This window comes from Hyperolius riggenbachi, chromosome 4, assembly GCF_040937935.1.
Source record: "Hyperolius riggenbachi isolate aHypRig1 chromosome 4, aHypRig1.pri, whole genome shotgun sequence".
Classification (NCBI taxonomy): Eukaryota; Metazoa; Chordata; class Amphibia; order Anura; family Hyperoliidae; genus Hyperolius; species Hyperolius riggenbachi.
In genome coordinates, this window is record NC_090649.1 from 1,761,771 (window position 1) to 1,785,297 (window position 23,527).

Genomic DNA, 23,527 nt, shown 5'->3' on the forward strand with positions numbered 1-23,527 from the left:
TCACCTGACACTGCACTGCTATCACCTGACACTGCACAGCTATCACCTGACACTGCACAGCTATCACCTGACACTGCACAGCTATCACCTGACACTGCACAGCTATCACCTGACACTGCACAGCTATCACCTGACACTGCACTGCTATCACCTGACACTGCACTGCTATCACCTGACACTGCACTGCTATCACCTGACACTGCACAGCTATCACCTGACACTGCACAGCTATCACCTGACACTGCATAGCTATCACCTGACACTGCACAGCTATCACCTGAATGACACTGCACTGCTATTACCTGACACTGCACTGCTATCACCTGACACTGCCATCACCTGACTGACACTGCTTTTACCTGACACTGCCATCACCTGACCCACACTGCACTGCTATCACCTGACACTGCACAGCTATCACCTGACACTGCACAGCTATCACCTGAACGACACTGCACTGCTATCACCTGACTGACACCGCTATCACCTGACACTGCCATCACCTGACCCACACTGCACTGCTATCACCTGACACGGCACTGCTATCACCTGACACTGCACTGATATCACCTGACACTGCACAGCTATCACCTGACACTGCACAGCTATCACTTGACCTTGCACAGCTATCACCTGACCTTACACAGCTATCACCTGACCTTACACAGCTATCACCTGACACTGCACTGATATCACCTGACACTGCACTGATATCACCTGACACTGCACTGATATCACCTGACACTGCACAGCTATCACCTGACACTGCACAGCTATCACCTGACACTGCACAGCTATCACCTGACACTGCACAGCTATCACCTGACACTGCACAGCTATCACCTGACACTGCACAGCTATCACCTGACACTGCACAGCTATCACCTGACACTGCACAGCTATCACCTGACACTGCACAGCTATCACCTGACACTGCACAGCTATCACCTGACACTGCACTGATATCACCTGGCACTGCCATCACCTGACCCACACTGCACTGCTATCACCTGACACGGCACAGCTATCACCTGACACGGCACAGCTATCACCTGACACGGCACAGCTATCACCTGACACTGCACTGATATCACCTGACACTGCACAGCTATCATCTGACACTACACAGCTATCACCTGACACTGCACTGCTATCACCTGACACTGCACTGCTATCACCTGACACTGCACTGCTATCACCTGACACTGCACAGCTATCACCTGACACTGCACAGCTATCACCTGACACTGCACAGCTATCACCTGACACTGCACAGCTATCACCTGACACTGCACTGCTATCACCTGACACTGCACTGCTATCACCTGACACTGCACTGCTATCACCTGACACTGCACTGCTATCACCTGACACTGCACTGCTATCACCTGACAGTGCACTGCTATCACCTGACACTGCACAGCTATCACCTGACACTGCATAGCTATCACCTGACACTGCACAGCTATCACCTGAATGACACTGCACTGCTATTACCTGACACTGCACTGCTATCACCTGACACTGCCATCACCTGACTGACACTGCTTTTACCTGACACTGCCATCACCTGACCCACACTGCACTGCTATCACCTGACACTGCACAGCTATCACCTGACACTGCACAGCTATCACCTGAACGACACTGCACTGCTATCACCTGACTGACACCGCTATCACTTGACACTGCCATCACCTGACCCACACTGCACTGCTATCACCTGACACTGCACTGCTATCACCTGACACTGCACTGATATCACCTGACACTGCACAGCTATCACCTGACACTACACAGCTATCACCTGACCTTGCACAGCTATCACCTGACCTTACACAGCTATCACCTGACACTGCACTGATATCACCTGACACTGCACTGATATCACCTGACACTGCACTGATATCACCTGACACTGCACAGCTATCACCTGACACTGCACAGCTATCACCTGACACTGCACAGCTATCACCTGACACTGCACTGCTATCACCTGACACTGCACTGCTATAACATGACACTGCCATCACCTGACTGACACTGCTATCACCTGACACTGCCATCAACTGACTGACACAGCTATCACCTGACACTGCACTGCCATCACTGCTATCACCTGACATTACCATCTGAAGGGTCTGTTCTGGGTCCAGTGCTCTTCGATTTATTTATTAATGACCTAGTGGATGCAGTAGTGAGCAATGTTGCTATTTTTGCAGATGATACAAAATTGTGCAGAATCATCAACTCTCAGGAAGATAGTGTCATATTGCAACAGGATCTGGATAGGATGGCTATATGGGCACATACATGGCAGATGAAATTCAATGTTGAAAAATGTAAAGTCATGCATTTTGGTCGTACCAATGGTCTAGCACCATACAAAATAAATGGAATACAGTTGGGGACATCAAACTTGGAGAAGGACTTAGGAGTACTCATCGACAACAAGTTAAATAATCGTACTCAATGCCAAGCCGCTGCAGCTAAAGCTAACAAAATTTTGGGATGCATTAAAAGGGAAATAAAAACTCGAGATGCTAGCATAATATTGCCCCTGTTTAACTCTCTAGTAAGGCCACATCTGGAATATGGAATTCAGTTCTGGGCACCACATTACAAAAAAGATATTGCAGTTTTAGAGCAGGTACAGAGACGAGCTACAAAATTGATACGTGGGATGGAAGGTCTCTCTTACCAAGAAAGGTTAGATAAACTGGGTTTATTTAGTCTAGAGAAAAGACACCTTAGAGGGGATCTAATTAACATGTATAAATACATCAGAGGGCAATATAATAGCTTGGCGGATGAGCTTTTTGTCCCTAGGCCTTCTCAAAGGACTAGAGGACATGATCTGCGCATGGAGGAAAAACGTTTTAGCCATTTATTTAGGAAAGGGTTCTTTACAGTAAGAGTGATTAAGATGTGGAATGCATTGCCACAGGAAGTCGTTATGGCAAACTCTATACCTGCATTTAAAGGGGGCTTAGATGCGTTCCTTGCATTGAAAGACATCCATGGCTACAATTACTAGGTTATGCCTAATGATGTTGATCCAGGGATTTTATCTGATTGTCATCTGGAGTCGGAAAGGAATTTTTCCCTTTTGGGGCTAATTGGACCATGCCTTGTAAGGGTTTCGCCTTCCTCTGGATCAACAGGGATATGTGGGGGAGCAGGCTGGAGTTGTACTTTGTACTGGTTGAACTGGATGGACGTATGTCTTTTTTCAACCAAAATAACTATGTAACTATGTAACCGCACAGCTATCACCTGACACTGTTATCACCTGACACTGTCATCATCTGACTGACACTGTTATCACAAAAACCTACTACACAGAAAGTATACATGCTAGGGTGTGCTAAACAAGTGGGTACATGCACTGGTCAAAAAACTAGAATTAGTAAACAAACACACTACCAGTATATGCCGTTCAACCACCTGATATTTATTGAGAATCAAAGGTTATTTTTTACCTTGATTAATAATAATTGAGTCTGTAAAAAAAGTTTTTTGTAGCACACCATAATAATGCACAATTTTTCATTAAACGGGGTGTTACCCCACAATGTCTCAAACAGAAAGTCTCAGGGGACTGCGCACAGACCAGAATATAGCCAGTTGACCATATCACTCCCCCAACATGGGGAGAGGCGGGCACGGACACCTACAATGCCAAAAGATTAAAGCATCTAATATGCTAATTGCCCGTCAAACGTGTCCGCATCACCCCATGCGCTAATATCACAGTGGTCAACAGCAATAAAAATGTGCCCCCCCAAAGCCCCCCTATGCCCCCCCGCAATCACAACACCATGCCCTGCATGCAGACATCCACATCAGGATACCAACTAACATGGGTCGTCACCCACGGAAAAATCATGACACTTGAGAACACAGTCCATGAGAGGCATATATGAAAAATATCCCACGGAAAGTCCTGCTTTCAAAATTCAATGGCATGAGATAAAGTTCCACATTAAGAAGATCGTCATAGAAAGATCACTATATTCCTTCAAGAGTCTTTTTCAGACCATTTAAGGCTGGTGCACCTAGCCAGTTTGCTGTAATATAAAGTTATAGGCCTATGCGGACAAAACAGTTCAGTATTTCAGCCAAGCCATATATCGTGACAACGAAGTTTCCATGCATGTAATACTTCACCATAATTAGATATACACATGAACTTTGCGGATATAGATGCCGTATGCACTGTTTCACATAATTACCACCTCCTCCATTGATGCGATATGCAGCGTCAGCATGGACGGTTTTTAGCCTGCTTAACTGACCGCAGTGTCCACGATGTGTATCTGTTGGAGTATCAAACTCAGGGCCTCAGACTTGTGTTACCCCGACCAAGCGGGAGTTCAGTCCTTGAAAGTGTACGCCATAGTTCCGGGCACCGTGCTCCGATCCGGCGGGAGGGCAGAGGGGGGCAGAGAGGCACATCTCAGCGCGTGACGCAGGCCTACGTCGACGCGTTTCGCCCCGCCCAGGGACTTCCTCAGGACGTGGTAACTATGTGAAACAGTGTATATGGCATCTATATCCGCAAAGTTCATGTGTATATCTAATTATGGTGAAGTATTACATGTATGGAAACTTCGTTGTCACGATATATGGCTTGGCTGAAATACTGAACTGTTTTGTCCGCATAGGCCTATAACTTTATATTACAGCAAACTGGCTAGGTGCACCAGCCTTAAATGGTCTGAAAAGACTCTTGAAGGAATATAGTGATCTTTCTATGACGATCTTCTTAATGTGGAACTTTATCTCATGCCATTGAATTTTGAAAGCAGGACTTGCCGTGGGATATTTTTCATATATGCCTCTCATGGACTGTGTTCTCAAGTGTCATGATTTTTCCGTGGGTGACGACCCATGTTAGTTAGTATCCTGATGTGGATGTCTGCATGCAGGGTGTGGTGTTGTGATTGCGGGGGGGCATAGGGGGGCTTTGGGGGGGCACATTTTTATTGCTTAGGAAGGTAGGATAGAAAGGTGCTGGCACTGCAGCTAGGGGTTCAGGGAGGGTTGCAGGGGTGCAGACCAGGTATCCGGTGAGATGCAGATAGACCAGCGTGCTCAGGCTCAGATAGACATCATATGCAGGCAGAGAAAAGGATGAGAAATGCCGGCACTGCTGTAAACTGCTTGTTTATTCATAACACATGGTGCAACATCGTGGATTCAATTGTATGCATATTGAGACGTAACATACCGGTTTGCTGGTAAAGCTGTGCGGTGGGTGCTGGGGGATGAGAGCACAGCTTTACGAATCCACGATGTTGCACCATGTGTTATGAATAAACAAGCAGTTTACAGCAGTGCCGGCATTTCTCATCCTTTTCTCTGCCTGCACATTTTTATTGCTGTTGACCACTGTGATATTAGCGCATGGGGTGATGCGGACACGTTTGACGGGCAATTAGCATATTAGATGCTTTAATCTTTTGGCATTGTAGGTGTCCGTGCCCGCCTCTCCCCATGTTGGGGGAGTGATATGGTCAACTGGCTATATTCTGGTCTGTGCGCAGTCCCCTGAGACTTTCTGTTTGAGACATTGTGGGGTAACACCCCGTTTAATGAAAAATTGTGCATTATTATGGTGTGCTACAAAAAAACTTTTTTTACAGACTCAATTATTATTAATCAAGGTAAAAAATAACCTTTGATTCTCAATAAATATCAGGTGGTTGAACGGCATATACTGGTAGTGTGTTTGTTTACTGACACTGTTATCACCTGACACTGCCATCACCTGACTGACACTTATCACCTGACACTGTTATCACCTGACTGACACTGTTATCACCTGACACTGCCATCACCTGACACTGCCATCACCTGACACTGCCATCACCTGACACTGCCATCACCTGACTGACACTTATCACCTGACACTGCCATCACCTGACTGACACTGGTATCACCTGACACTGCCATCACCTGACTGACACTTATCACCTGACACTGCCATCACCTGACACTGTTATCACCTGACACTGCCATCACCTGACACTGCCATCACCTGACACTGCCATCACCTGACTGACACTTATCACCTGACACTGCCATCACCTGACTGACACTGTTATCACCTGACACTGCCATCACCTGACACTGTTATCACCTGACACTGCCATCACCTGACTTACACTTATCACCTGACACTGCCATCACCTGACTGACACTGTTATCACCTGACACTGCCATCACCTGACTCTGCCATCACCTGACTGACACTGTTATCACCTGACACTGCCATCACCTGACTGACACTGTTATCACCTGACACTGCCATCACCTGACACTGCACTGCTATCATCTGACTGACACTGTTATCACCTGACACTGCCATCACCTGACTGACACTGTTATCACCTGACACTGCCATCACCTGACTGACACTGTTATCACCTGACACTGCCATCACCTGACACTGCACTGCTATCATCTGACTGACACTGTTATCACCTGACACTGCCATCACCTGACTGACACTTATCACCTGACACTGCCATCACCTGACTGACACTGTTATCACCTGACACTGCCATCACCTGACTGACACTGTTATCACCTGACACTGCCATCACCTGACTGACACTGTTATCACCTGACACTGCCATCACCTGACACTGCACTGCTATCATCTGACTGACACTGTTATCACCTGACACTGCCATCACCTGACTGACACTTATCACCTGACACTGCCATCACCTGACTGACACTGTTATCACCTGACACTGCCATCACCTGACTGACACTGTTATCACCTGACACTGCCATCACCTGACTGACACTGTTATCACCTGACACTGCCATCACCTGACTCTGCCATCACCTGACTGACACTGCCATCACCTGACTCTGCCATCACCTGACTGACACTGTTATCACCTGACACTGCCATCACCTGACACTGCACAGCTATCACCTGACTCTGCCATCACCTGACTGACACTGCTATCACCTGACTGACACTGTTATCACCTGACACTGCTATCACCTGACTGACACTGTTATCACCTGACACTGCTATCACCTGACTGACACTGTTATCACCTGACACTGCCATCACCTGACTGACACTGCCATCACCTGACTGACACTGTTATCACCTGACACTGCCATCACCTGACTGACACTGCTATCACCTGACACTGCCATCACCTGACTGACACTGTTATCACCTGACACTGCCATCACCTGACTGACACTGTTATCACCTGACACTGCCATCACCTGACTGACACTGTTATAACCTGACACTGTTATCACCTGACTGACACTGCTATCACCTGACACTGCCATCACCTGACTGACACTGTTATCACCTGACTGACACTTGTCACCTGACACTGCCATCACCTGACTGACACTGTTATCACCTGACACTGCCATCACCTGACTGACACTGTTATCACCTGACACTGCCATCACCTGACTGACACTGTTATCACCTGACACTGTTATCACCTGACTGACACTGTTATCACCTGACACTGCCATCACCTGACTGACACTGTTATCACCTGACACTGTTATCACCTGACTGACACTGCTATCACCTGACACTGCCATCACCTGACTGACACTGTTATCACCTGACACTGCCATCACCTGATTGACACTGTTATCACCTGACTCTGCCATCACCTGACTGACACTGTTATCACCTGACACTGCCATCACCTGACTGACACTGTTATCACCTGACACTGTTATCACCTGACTGACACTGCTATCACCTGACACTGCCATCACCTGACTGACACTGCCATCACCTGACACTGCCATCACCTGACTGACACTGTTATCACCTGACTGACACTGTTATCACCTGACACTGTTATCACCTGACTGACACTGTTATCACCTGACACTGCCATCACCTGACTGACACTGTTATCACCTGACACTGTTATCACCTGACTGACACTGTTATCACCTGACACTGCCATCACCTGACTGACACTGTTATCACCTGACTGACACTTATCACCTGACACTGTTATCACCTGACTGACACTGTTATCACCTGACACTGCCATCACCTGACTGACACTGTTATCACCTGACACTGCTATCATCTGACTGACACTGTTATCACCTGACACTGCCATCACCTGACACTGCACTGCTATCATCTGACTGACACTGTTATCACCTGACACTGCCATCACCTGACTGACACTGTTATCACCTGACACTGCCATCACCTGACTGACACTGTTATCACCTGACACTGTTATCACCTGACTGACACTGTTATCACCTGACACTGCCATCACCTGACTGACACTGTTATCACCTGACTGACACTTATCACCTGACACTGTTATCACCTGACTGACACTGTTATCACCTGACACTGCCATCACCTGACTGACACTGTTATCACCTGACACTGCTATCATCTGACTGACACTGTTATCACCTGACACTGCCATCACCTGACACTGCACTGCTATCATCTGACTGACACTGTTATCACCTGACACTGCCATCACCTGACTGACACTGTTATCACCTGACACTGCCATCACCTGACTGACACTGTTATCACCTGACACTGCCATCACCTGACTGACACTTATCACCTGACACTGCCATCACCTGACTGACACTGTTATCACCTGACACTGCCATCACCTGACACTGCCATCACCTGACTGACACTGTTATCACCTGACACTGCCATCACCTGACACTGCCATCATCTGACTGACACTGCTATCACCTGACACTGCCATCACCTGACTGACACTGTTATCACCTGACACTGCTATCATCTGACTGACACTGTTATCACCTGACACTGCCATCACCTGACTGACACTGTTATCACCTGACACTGCCATCACCTGACTGACACTGCCATCACCTGACTGACACTGCCATCACCTGACACTGCCATCACCTGACACTGCCATCACCTGACACTGCACTGCTATCATCTGACTGACACTGTTATCACCTGACACTGCCATCACCTGACTGACACTGTTATCACCTGACACTGCCATCACCTGACTGACACTTATCACCTGACACTGCCATCAACTGACTGACACTGTTATCACCTGACACTTATCACCTGACACTGCCATCACCTGACACTGCCATCACCTGACACTGCCATCACCTGACACTGCCATCACCTGACTGACACTGTTATCACCTGACACTGCCATCACCTGACACTGCCATCACCTGACACTGCCATCACCTGACACTGCCATCACCTGACTGACACTGTTATCACCTGACACTGCCATCACCTGACTGACACTGTTATCACCTGACACTGCCATCACCTGACTGACACTGTTATCACCTGACACTGCCATCACCTGACTGACACTGTTATAACCTGACACTGTTATCACCTGACTGACACTGCTATCACCTGACACTGCCATCACCTGACTGACACTGTTATCACCTGACTGACACTTGTCACCTGACACTGCCATCACCTGACACTGCCATCACCTGACACTGCCATCACCTGACACTGCCATCACCTGACTGACACTGCCATCACCTGACACTGCCATCACCTGACTGACACTGTTATCACCTGACACTGCCATCACCTGACTGACACTGTTATCACCTGACACTGCCATCACCTGACTGACACTGTTATCACCTGACTGACACTTATCACCTGACACTGTTATCACCTGACTGACACTGTTATCACCTGACACTGCCATCACCTGACTGACACTGTTATCACCTGACACTGCTATCATCTGACTGACACTGTTATCACCTGACACTGCCATCACCTGACACTGCACTGCTATCATCTGACTGACACTGTTATCACCTGACACTGCCATCACCTGACTGACACTGTTATCACCTGACACTGCCATCACCTGACTGACACTGTTATCACCTGACACTGTTATCACCTGACTGACACTGTTATCACCTGACACTGCCATCACCTGACTGACACTGTTATCACCTGACTGACACTTATCACCTGACACTGTTATCACCTGACTGACACTGTTATCACCTGACACTGCCATCACCTGACTGACACTGTTATCACCTGACACTGCTATCATCTGACTGACACTGTTATCACCTGACACTGCCATCACCTGACACTGCACTGCTATCATCTGACTGACACTGTTATCACCTGACACTGCCATCACCTGACTGACACTGTTATCACCTGACACTGCCATCACCTGACTGACACTGTTATCACCTGACACTGCCATCACCTGACTGACACTTATCACCTGACACTGCCATCACCTGACTGACACTGTTATCACCTGACACTGCCATCACCTGACACTGCCATCACCTGACTGACACTGTTATCACCTGACACTGCCATCACCTGACACTGCCATCATCTGACTGACACTGCTATCACCTGACACTGCCATCACCTGACTGACACTGTTATCACCTGACACTGCTATCATCTGACTGACACTGTTATCACCTGACACTGCCATCACCTGACTGACACTGTTATCACCTGACACTGCCATCACCTGACTGACACTGCCATCACCTGACTGACACTGCCATCACCTGACACTGCCATCACCTGACACTGCCATCACCTGACACTGCACTGCTATCATCTGACTGACACTGTTATCACCTGACACTGCCATCACCTGACTGACACTGTTATCACCTGACACTGCCATCACCTGACTGACACTTATCACCTGACACTGCCATCAACTGACTGACACTGTTATCACCTGACACTTATCACCTGACACTGCCATCACCTGACACTGCCATCACCTGACACTGCCATCACCTGACACTGCCATCACCTGACTGACACTGTTATCACCTGACACTGCCATCACCTGACACTGCCATCACCTGACACTGCCATCACCTGACACTGCCATCACCTGACTGACACTGTTATCACCTGACACTGCCATCACCTGACTGACACTGTTATCACCTGACACTGCCATCACCTGACTGACACTGTTATCACCTGACACTGCCATCACCTGACTGACACTGTTATAACCTGACACTGTTATCACCTGACTGACACTGCTATCACCTGACACTGCCATCACCTGACTGACACTGTTATCACCTGACTGACACTTGTCACCTGACACTGCCATCACCTGACACTGCCATCACCTGACACTGCCATCACCTGACACTGCCATCACCTGACTGACACTGTTATCACCTGACACTGCCATCACCTGACTGACACTGTTATCACCTGACACTGCCATCACCTGACTGACACTGTTATCACCTGACACTGCCATCACCTGACTGACACTGTTATAACCTGACACTGTTATCACCTGACTGACACTGCTATCACCTGACACTGCCATCACCTGACTGACACTGCACTGATATCACCTGACACTGCCATCACCTGACTGACACTGCACTGATATCACCTGACACTGCCATCACCTGACACTGCCATCACCTGACTGACACTGTTATCACCTGACACTGCCATCACCTGACACTGCCATCACCTGACTGACACTGTTATCACCTGACACTGCACTGCTATCATCTGACTGACACTGTTATCACCTGACACTGCCATCGCCTGACTGACACTGTTATCACCTGACACTGCCATCACCTGACTGACACTGCCATCACCTGACTGACACTGTTATCACCTGACACTGCCATCACCTGACTGACACTGTTATCACCTGACACTGTTATCACCTGACTGACACTGTTATCACCTGACACTGCCATCACCTGACACTGCCATCACCTGACACTGCCATCATCTGACTGACACTGCCATCACCTGACTGACACTGTTATCACCTGACACTGCTATCATCTGACTGACACTGTTATCACCTGACACTGCCATCACCTGACTGACACTGTTATCACCTGACACTGCCATCACCTGACTGACACTGCCATCACCTGACACTGCCATCACCTGACACTGCCATCACCTGACACTGCCATCACCTGACACTGCACTGCTATCATCTGACTGACACTGTTATCACCTGACACTGCCATCACCTGACTGACACTGTTATCACCTGACACTGCCATCACCTGACTGACACTCATCACCTGACACTGCCATCAACTGACTGACACTGTTATCACCTGACACTGTTATCACCTGACACTGCCATCACCTGACACTGCCATCACCTGACACTGCCATCACCTGACACTGCCATCACCTGACTGACACTGTTATCACCTGACACTGCCATCACCTGACACTGCCATCACCTGACTGACACTGTTATCACCTGACACTGCACTGCTATCATCTGACTGACACTGTTATCACCTGACACTGCCATCGCCTGACTGACACTGTTATCACCTGACACTGCCATCACCTGACTGACACTGCCATCACCTGACTGACACTGTTATCACCTGACACTGCCATCACCTGACTGACACTGTTATCACCTGACACTGTTATCACCTGACTGACACTTATCACCTGACACTGCCATCACCTGACTGACACTGTTATCACCTGACACTGCCATCATCTGACTGACACTGTTATCACCTGACACTGCCATCACCTGACTGACACTGTTATCACCTGACACTGCCATCACCTGACTGACACTGTTATCACCTGACACTGCCATCACCTGACTGACACTGTTATCACCTGACACTGCTATCATCTGACGAACACTGCCATCACCTGACTGACACTGTTATCACCTGACACTGCCATCACCTGACTGACACTGTTATCACCTGACACTGCCATCACCTGACTGACACTGCACTGATATCACCTGACACTGCCATCACCTGACTGACACTGCACTGATATCACCTGACACTGCCATCACCTGAAACTGCACAGCTATCACCTGACACTGCCATCATCTGACTGACACTGTTATCATCTGACTGACACTGCTATCATCTGACTGACACTGCCCTGATATCACCTAATGACCACTGCACTGCTATCAACTGGCACTGCTATCTCCCAACTGACGCTGCACTGCCATCACGTAACTGACACTGCACTGCTATCACCTAACAGACACTACACTGCTATCACCTAACAGACACTACACTGATATCACCTAACCGAGCCCTCATTGCTACCATCTAACCGACACTGCACTGCTATCACCAAACTGACACTGCAATCATCTAACTGACACTGCACTGCTATCATCTAACCAACACTGTACTGATCACTGAATTGATATCACTTATTCGAGACCTCAATGCTATCACCTAACTGACACTGCAATCACCTAACTGAGACCTCAGAGTTTTTGTTAGACAATAGCCATGATAGATAATCTGTGTTCCATTAGAGAGGTGAATGCCGCACTTCCTGTACAACAAGACAGAAATGTGAACCTAAAAAGTAATGTTACCTTCATGGCTACAACATTGTACTTAAAGGGACACTACTGATCACCATGTATTTTTCAATTGAGTTAGGAATTGTTTGGGACGTGCTGCTCAGTACTGGTGTACACATTTCACTGGCAACCTCATTGTTTACGGTTATCAAAATATTTTCACACTTTACTGCTGCCAAAACTGAGAAGAACCATGAGGGGAGGGGGATTCCCTCACACTTCATCTGTTAATCCTACGCTCAATTCATTAAAGCATTTGTCTATGAGATTTAACATGAAAAGTAGGAAAACGGTTACACAGCTACTAAGACATTATCTGTACATTGTGATTTTAGAACACTTGGGTATGGATAGTGTTCCTTTAATGCTTCTCTTTGTCTGAATCGGGGAGATCCTTTAGGAACATAAAGAAGAACCCCGAGAGTTGCCTGTAAGGGTCATATCTCACCCCGCCTCGATGTAATGATTGATGGCTGCATCCAGCTGCTTTTGCTGCACCAGGAAATCCCCCCAGGACTCCTCCAGCTTCAGCACCTCGGTGGGAAATGCCACACGGGCCAACTCCACAGCTAAGGAACACAGAGGTCATGTGAGGTGAGAGCTACCAACAACCCATACGAGAGCCTAATCCTGGGAGATACTCACCTTTCCTGAAGGCTTGGCCCTTACAGTAACAGTCCAGAGCCCGGCGAGGGTTATTCACCTTCTCCAGCAAGTCTCCAGCCTGAAAATAGGAGAACATAGAAGCCTGCATCAAAAGCACTGTACCACTGTCATCACCATGGAAACCAGTTATCCACCTCCCAAACACCAACCCTCCCCAACACCAAAACATCCAAAACCAAGATCCCTGCGCCCTAATGTGACTCTTACCTACACCTCCCAAACACCAACCCTCACCAACACCTAACATCCAACACCAAGATCCCTGCACCCTAATGTGACTCTTACCTACACCTCCCAAACACCAACCCTCACCAACCCCTAACATCCAACACCAAGATCCCTGCGCCCTAATGTGACTCTTACCTACACCTCCCAAACACCAACCCTCACCAACCCCTAACATCCAAAACCAAGATCCCTGCGCCCTAATGTGACTCTTACCTACACCTCCCAAACACCAACCCTCACCAACACCTAACATCCAACACCAAGATCCCTGCACCCTAATCTGACTTATCTACACCTCCCAAACAACAACCCTCACCAACACCTAACATCCAACACCAAGATCCCTGCGCCCTAATGTGACTCTTACCTACACCTCCCAAACACCAACCCTCACCAACACCTAACATCCAACACCAAGATCCCTGCGCCCTAATGTGACTCTTACCTACACCTCCCAAACATCCAACACCAAGATCCCTGCACCCTAATGTGACTCTTACCTACACCACCCAAACAACAACCCTCACCAACACCTAACATCCAACACCAAGATCCCTGCACCCTAATGTGACTCTTACCTAAACCTCCCAAACAACAACCCTCACCAACACCTAACATCCAACACCAAGATCCCTGCACCCTAATGTGACTCTTACCTACACCTCCCAAACACCAACCCTCACCAACCCCTAAACATCCAACACCAAGATCCCTGCACCCTAATGGGACTCTTACCTACACCTCCCAAACAACAACCCTCACCAACACCTAACATCCAACACCAAGATCCCTGCGCCCTAATGTGACTCTTACCTACACCTCCCAAACACCAACCCTCACCAACCCCTAACATCCAAAACCAAGATCCCTACGCCCTAATGTGACTCTTACCTACACCTCCCAAACACCAACCCTCACCAACACCTAACATCCAACACCAAGATCCCTGCGCCCTAATGTGACTCTTACCTACACCTCCCAAACACCAACCCTCACTAACACCTAACATCCAACACCAAGATCCCTGCACCCTAATGTGACTCTTACCTACACCTCCCAAACAATAACCCTCACCAACACCTAACATCCAACACCAAGATCCCTGCGCCCTAATGTGACTCTTACCTACACCTCCCAAACACCAACCCTCACCAACACCTAACATCCAACACCAAGATCCCTGCGCCCTAATGTGACTCTTACCTACACCTCCCAAACACCAACCCTCACCAACCTCTAACTTCCAAACCAAGATCCCTGCGCCCTAATGTGACTCTTACCTACACCTCCCAAACACCAACCCTCACCAACACCTAACATCCAACACCAAGATCCCTACAGCCTAATGTGACTCTTACCTACACCTCCCAAACACCAACCCTCACCAACACCTAAAATCCAAACCAAGATCCCTGCGCCCTAATGTGACTCTTACCTACACCTCCCAAACAACAACCCTCACCAACACCTAACATCCAACACCAAGATCCCTGCGCTCTAATGTGACTCTTACCTACACCTCCCAAACAACAACCCTCACCAACACCTAACATCCAAACCAAGATCCCTACAGCCTAATGTGACTCTTACCTACACCTCCCAAACACCAACCCTCACCAACACCAAGATCCCTGCACCCTAATGTGACTCTTACCTACACCTCCCAAACAACAACCCTCACCAACCCCTAACATCCAACACCAAGATCCCTGCACCCTAATGGGACTCTAAGCTACACCTCCCAAACACCAACCCTCACTAACACCTAACATCCAACACCAAGATCCCTGCGCCCTAATGTGACTCTTACCTACACCTCCCAAACACCAACCCTCACCAACACCTAAACATCCAAACCAAGATCCCTGCGCCCTAATGCGACTCTTACCTACACCTCCCAAACACCAACCCTCACCAACACCAAGATCCCTGCGCCCTAATGTGACTCTTACCTACACCTCCCAAACAACAACCCTCACCAACACCTAACATCCAACACCAAGATCCCTGCGCCCTAATGTGACTCTTACCTACACTTCACAAACACCAACCCTCACCAACCCCTAACATCCAACACCAAGATCCCTGCGCCCTAATGTGACTCTTACCTACACCTCCCAAACACCAACCCTCACCAACACCTAACATCCAACACCAAGATCCCTGCGCCCTAATGTGACTCTTACCTACACCTCCCAAACAACAACCCTCACCAACACCTAACATCCAACACCAAGAACCCTGCGCTCTAATGTGACTCTTAACTACACCTCCCAAACATCAACCCTCACCAACACCTAACATCCAAACCAAGATCCCTACACCCTAATGTGACTCTTACCTACACCTCCCAAACAACAACCCTCACCAACACCTAACATCCAACACCAAGATCCCTGCGCCCTAATGTGACTCTTACATACACCTCCCAAACACCAACCCTCACCAACACCTAACATCCAACACCAAGATCCCTGCGCCCTAATGTGACTCGTACCTACACCTCCCAAACACCAACCCACACCAACACCTAATCATCCAAAACCAAGATCCCTGCACCCCAATGTGACTCTTACCTACACCTCCTAAACACCAACCCTCACCAACCCCTAAACATCCAAACCAAGATCCCTGCGCCCTAATGTGACTCTTACCTACACTTCACAAACACCAACCCTCACCAACACCTAACATCCAACACCAAGATCCCTGCGCCCTTATGTGACTCTTACCTACACCTCCCAAACAACAACCCTAACCAACCCCTAACATCCAACACCAAGATCCCTGCGCCCTAATGTGACTCTTACCTACACCTCCCAAACACCAACCCTCACCAACACCTAAACATCCAACACCAAGATCCCTGCGCCCTAATGGGACTCTTACCTACACCTCCCAAACATCAACCCTCACCAACACCTAAACATCCAACACCAAGATCCCTGCACCCTAATGTGACTCTTATCTACACCTCCCAAACACTAACCCTCACCAACACCTAACATCCAACACCAAGATCCCTGCGCCCTAATGTGACTCTTACCTACACCTCCCAAACACCAACCCTCACCAACACCTAAACATCCAACACCAAGATCCCTGCGCCCTAATGGGACTCTTACCTACACCTCCCAAACAACAACTCTCACCAACACCTAAACATCCAACACCAAGATCCCTGCGCCCTAATGGGACTCTTACCTACACCTCCCAAACACCAACCCTCACCAACACCTAACATCCAAACCAAGATCCCTGCGCCCTAATGTGACTCTTACCTACACCTCCCAAACAACAACCCTCACCAACACCTAACATCCAACACCAAGATCCCTACAGCCTAATGTGACTCTTACCTACACCTCCCAAACACCAACCCTCACCAACACCTAACATCCAACACCAAGATCCCTGCGCCCTAAATGTGACTCTTACCTACACCTCCCAAACAACAACCCTCACCAACCCCTAACATCTAAACCAAGATCCCTGCGCCCCAAAGTGACTCTTACCTACAACTCCCAAACAACAACCCTCATCAACACCTAACATCCAACACCAAGATCCCTGCGCCCTAATGCGACTCTTACCTACACCTCCCAAACAACAACCCTCACTAACACCTGAACATCCAACACCAAGATCCCTGCGCCCTAATGCGACTCTTACCTACACCTCCCAAACAACAACCCTCACTAACACCTGAACATCCAACACCAAGATCCCTGCACCCTAATGTGACTCTTACCTACACCTCCCAAACACCAACCCTCACCAACACCTAACATCCAAAACCAAGATCCCTGCGCCCTAATGTGACTCTTACCTACACCTTCCAAACAACAACCCTCACCAACACCTAACATCCAAAACCAAGATCCCTGCGCCCTTATGTGACTCTTACCTACACCTCCCAAACAACAACCCTCACCAACACCAAAACATCCAAAACCAAGATCCCTGCGCCTTAATGTGACTCTTACCTACACCTCCCAAACAAAAACCCTCACCAACACCTAAACATCCAAAACCAAGATCCCTGCGCCCTAATGTGACTCTTACCTACACCTCGCAAACAACAACCCTCACCAACCCCTAACCATCCAACACCAGGATCCCTGTGCCCTAATGTGACTCTTACCTACACCTCCCAAACACCAACCCTCACCAACACCTAAACATCCAAACCAAGATCCCTGTACCCTAATGCGACTCTTACCTACACCTCCCAAACACCAACCCTCACCAACACCAAGATCCCTGCGCCCTAATGTGACTCTTACCTACACCTTCCAAACACCAACCCTCACCAACACCTAACATCCAAACCAAGATCCCTGCGCCCTAATGTGACTCTTACCTACACCTCCCAAACCTCAACCCTCACCAACACCTAACATCCAAACCCAAGATCCCTGCACCCTAATGTGACTCTTACCTACACCTCCCAAACAACAACCCTCACCAACACCTAACATCCAACACCAAGATCCCTGCACCCTAATGTGACTCTTACCTACACCTCCCAAACACCAACCCTCACCAACCCCTAACATCCAAAACCAAGATCCCTGCGCCCTAATGTGACTCTTCCCTACACCTCCCAAACACCAACCCTCACCAACACCTAACATCCAACACCAAGATCCCTGCACCCTAATGTGACTCTTACCTACACCTCCCAAACACCAACCCTCACCAACCCCTAACATTCAAACCCAAGATCCCTGTGCCCTAATGTGACTCTTACCTACACCTCCCAAACACCAACCCTCACCAACACCTAAACATCCAAAACCAAGATCCCTGCGCCCTAATGTGACTCTTACCTACACCTCCCAAACAACAACCCTCACCAACACCTAACATCCAACACCAAGATCCCTGCGCCCTAATGTGACTCTTACATACACCTCCCAAACATCAACCCTCACCAACACCTAAACATCCAACACCAAGATCCCTGCACCCTAATGTGACTCTTACATACACCTCCCAAACAACAACCCTCACCAACACCTAACATCCAAACCAAGATCCCTGCACCCCAACATGACTCTCACCAACACCTAACAACCAACACCAAGATCCCTGCGCCCTAATGTGACTCTTACCTACACCTCCCAAACAACAACAACCCTCACCAACACCTAACATCCAACACCAAGATCCCTGCACCCTAATGTGACTCTTACATACACCTCCCAAACAACAACCCTCACCAAAACCTAACATCCAACACCAAGATCCCTGCGCCCTAATGTGACTCTTACCTACACCTCCCAAACACCAACCATCTCCAACACCTAACATCCAACACCAAGATCCCTGCGCCCTAATGGGACTCTTACCTACACCTCAAAAACAACAACCCTCACCAACACCTAAACATCCAACACCAAGATCCCTACACCCTAATGTGACTCTTACCTACACCTCCCAAACACCAACCCTCACCAACACCTAACATCCAAACCAAGATCCCTGCACCCTAATGTGACTCTTACCTACACCTCCCAAACAACAACCCTCACCAACACCTAAACATCCAACACCAAGATCCCTACGCCCTAATGTGACTCTTACCTACACCTCCCAAACAACAACTCTCACCAACACCTAACATCCAACACCAAGATCCCTGCACCCTAATGTGACTCTTACCTACACCTCCCAAACACCAACTCTCACCAACACCTAACATCCAAAACCAAGATCCCTACACCCTAATGTGACTCTTACCTACACCTCCCAAACACCAACCCTCACCAACCCCTAACATTCAAACCCAAGATCCCTGTGCCCTAATGTGACTCTTACCTACACCTCCCAAACACCAACTCTCACCAACACCTAACATCCAAAACCAAGATCCCTGCACCCTAATGTGACTCTTACCTACACCTCCCAAACAACAACCCTCACCAACACCTAACATCCAACACCAAGATCCCTGCGCCCTAAAGTGACTCTTACCTACACCTCTCAAACAACAACCCTCACCAACACCTAACATCCAACACCAAGATCCCTGCGCCCTAATGCGACTCTTACCTACACCTCCCAAACACCAACCCTCACCAACACCTAAACATCCAAAACCAAGATCCCTGCGCCCTAATGTGACTCTTACCTACACCTCCCAAACAACAACCCTCACCAACACCTAACATCCAACACCAAGATCCCTGCGCCCTAATGTGACTCTTACATACACCTCCCAAACATCAACCCTCACCAACACCTAAACATCCAACACCAAGATCCCTGCACCCTAATGTGACTCTTACATACACCTCCCAAACAACAACCCTCACCAACACCTAACATCCAAACCAAGATCCCTGCACCCTAACATGACTCTTACCTACACGTCCCAAACATCAACCCTCACCAACCCCTAACATCCCAACCAAGATCTCTGCACCCCAACATGACTCTCACCAACACCTAACATCCAACACCAAGATCCCTGCGCCCTAATAAGACTCTTACCTACACCTCCCAAACAACAACAACCCTCACCAACACCTAACATCCAACACCAAGATCCCTGCACCCTAATGTGACTCTTACATACACCTCCCAAACAACAACCCTCACCAACACCTAACATCCAACACCAAGATCCCTGCGCCCTAATGTGACTCTTACCTACACCTCCCAAACACCAACCCTCTCCAACACCTAACATCCAACACCAAGATCCCTACACCCTAATGTGACTCTTAACTACACCTCCCAAACACCAACCCTCACCAACACCTAACATCCAACACCAAGAGCCCTACACCCTAATGTGACTCTTACCTACACCTCCCAAACAACAACCCTCACCAACACCTAACATCCAACACCAAGATCCCTGCACCCTAATGTGACTCTTACCTACACCTCCCAAACAACAGCCCTCACCAACACCTAACATCCAACACCAAGATCCCTGCGCCCTAATGGGACTCTAACCTACACCTCCCAAACACCAACCCTCACCAACACCTAAACATCCAACACCAAGATCCCTACGCCCTAATGTGACTCTTGCCTACACCTCCCAAACAACAACTCTCACCAACACCTAACATCCAACACCAAGATCCCTGCACCCTAATGTGACTCTTACCTACACCTCCCAAACAACAACCCTCACCAACACCTAAACATCCAAAACCAAGATCCCTGCACCCTAATGTGACTCTTACATACACCTCTCAAACAACAACAACCCTCACCAACACCTAACATCCAAAACCAAGATCCCTGCGCCCTAATGTGACTCTTACCTACACCTCCCAAACACCAACCCTCTCCAACACCTAACATCCAACACCAAGATCACTACACCCTAATGTGACTCTTACCTACACCTCCCAAACACCAACCCTCACCAACACCTAACATCCAACACCAAGAGCCCTACACCCTAATGTGACTCTTACCTACACCTCCCAAACAACAACCCTCACCAACACCTAACATCCAACACCAAGATCCCTGCGCCCTAATGGGACTCTTACCTACACCTCAAAAACAACAACCCTCACCAACACCTAAACATCCAACACCAAGATCCCTACACCCTAATGTGACTCTTACCTACACCTCCCAAACACCAACCCTCACCAACACCTAACATTCAAACCCAAGATCCCTGCAGCCTAATGTGACTCTTACCTACACCTCCCAAACAACAACCCTCACCAACACCTAAACATCCAACACCAAGATCCCTACGCCCTAATGTGACTCTTACCTACACCTCCCAAACACCAACCCTCACTAACACCTAACATCCAACACCAAGATCCCTGCGCACTAATGTGACTCTTACCTACACCTCCCAAACAACAACCCTAACCAACCACTAACATCCAACACCAAGATCCCTGCACCCTAATGTGACTCTTACCTACACCTCCCAAACAACAACTCTCACCAACACCTAACATCCAACACCAAGATCCCTACACCCTAATGTGACTCTTACCTACACCTCCCAAACACCAACTCTCACCAACACCTAACATCCAAAACCAAGATCCCTACACCCTAATGTGACTCTTACCTACACCTCCCAAACACCAACCCTCACCAACACCTAACATCCAAACCCAAGATCCCTGCACCCTAATGTGACTCTTACCTACACCTCCCAAACAACAACCCTCACTAACACCTAACATCCAACACCAAGATCCCTGCGCCCTAATGCGACTCTTACCTACACCTCCCAAACATCAACCCTCACCAACACCTAACATCCAACACCAAGATCCCTGCGCCCTAATGCGACTCTTACCTACACCTCCCAAACAACAACAACCCTTACCAACACCTAACATCCAAACCAAGATCCCTGCACCCTAATGTGACTCTTACCTACACCTCCCAAACAACAACCCTCACCAACACCTAACATCCAACACCAAGATCCCTACAGCCTAATGTGACTCTTACCTACACCTCCCAAACAACAACCCTCACCAACACCTAACATCCAACACCAAGATCCCTGCGCCCTAATGTGACTCTTACCTACACCTCCCAAACAACAACAACCCTTACCAACACCTAACATCCAAACCAAGATCCCTGCACCCTAATGTGACTCTTACCTACACCTCCCAAACAACAACCCTCACCAACACCTAACATCCAACACCAAGATCCCTACAGCCTAATGTGACTCTTACCTACACCTCCCAAACAACAACCCTCACCAACACCTAACATCCAACACCAAGATCCCTGCGCCCTAATGTGACTCTTACCTACACCTCCCAAACAGCAACCCTCACCAACACCTAACATCTAACACCAAGATCCCTGCGCCCTAATGTGACTCTTACCTACACCTCCCAAACAACAACCCTCTCCAACACCTAACATCCAAACCAAGATCCCTGCGCCCTAATGTGACTCTTATCTACACCTCCCAAACACCAACCCTCTCCAACACCTAACATCCAACACCAAGAGCCCTACACCCTAATGTGACTCTTACCTACACCTCCCAAACACCAACCCTCACCAACACCTAACATCCAACACCAAGAGCCCTACACCCTAATGTGACTCTTACCTACACCTCCCAAACAACAACCCTCACCAACACCTAAACATCCAACACCAAGATCCCTACACCCTAATGTGACTCTTACCTACACCTCCCAAACACCAACCCTCACCAACACCTAACATTCAAA

The 23,527-nt window shown here is 48.5% G+C and overlaps 1 protein-coding gene across 1 annotated transcript in view; it reads right to left on the minus strand.

The window, feature by feature from the left end:
* The window catches only part of IFT172 (intraflagellar transport 172), a 619,018-nt gene that overhangs the window by 291,301 nt on the left and 304,190 nt on the right, over positions 1-23,527 (minus strand). The window contains exons 23-24 of the mRNA XM_068279802.1: positions 14,070-14,148; positions 13,873-13,993 (exon numbers count right to left, since the gene is read on the minus strand). Of these exons, the coding sequence (XP_068135903.1) occupies positions 13,873-13,993; positions 14,070-14,148 (200 nt within the window). The remainder of the gene's footprint in view (positions 1-13,872; positions 13,994-14,069; positions 14,149-23,527) is intronic.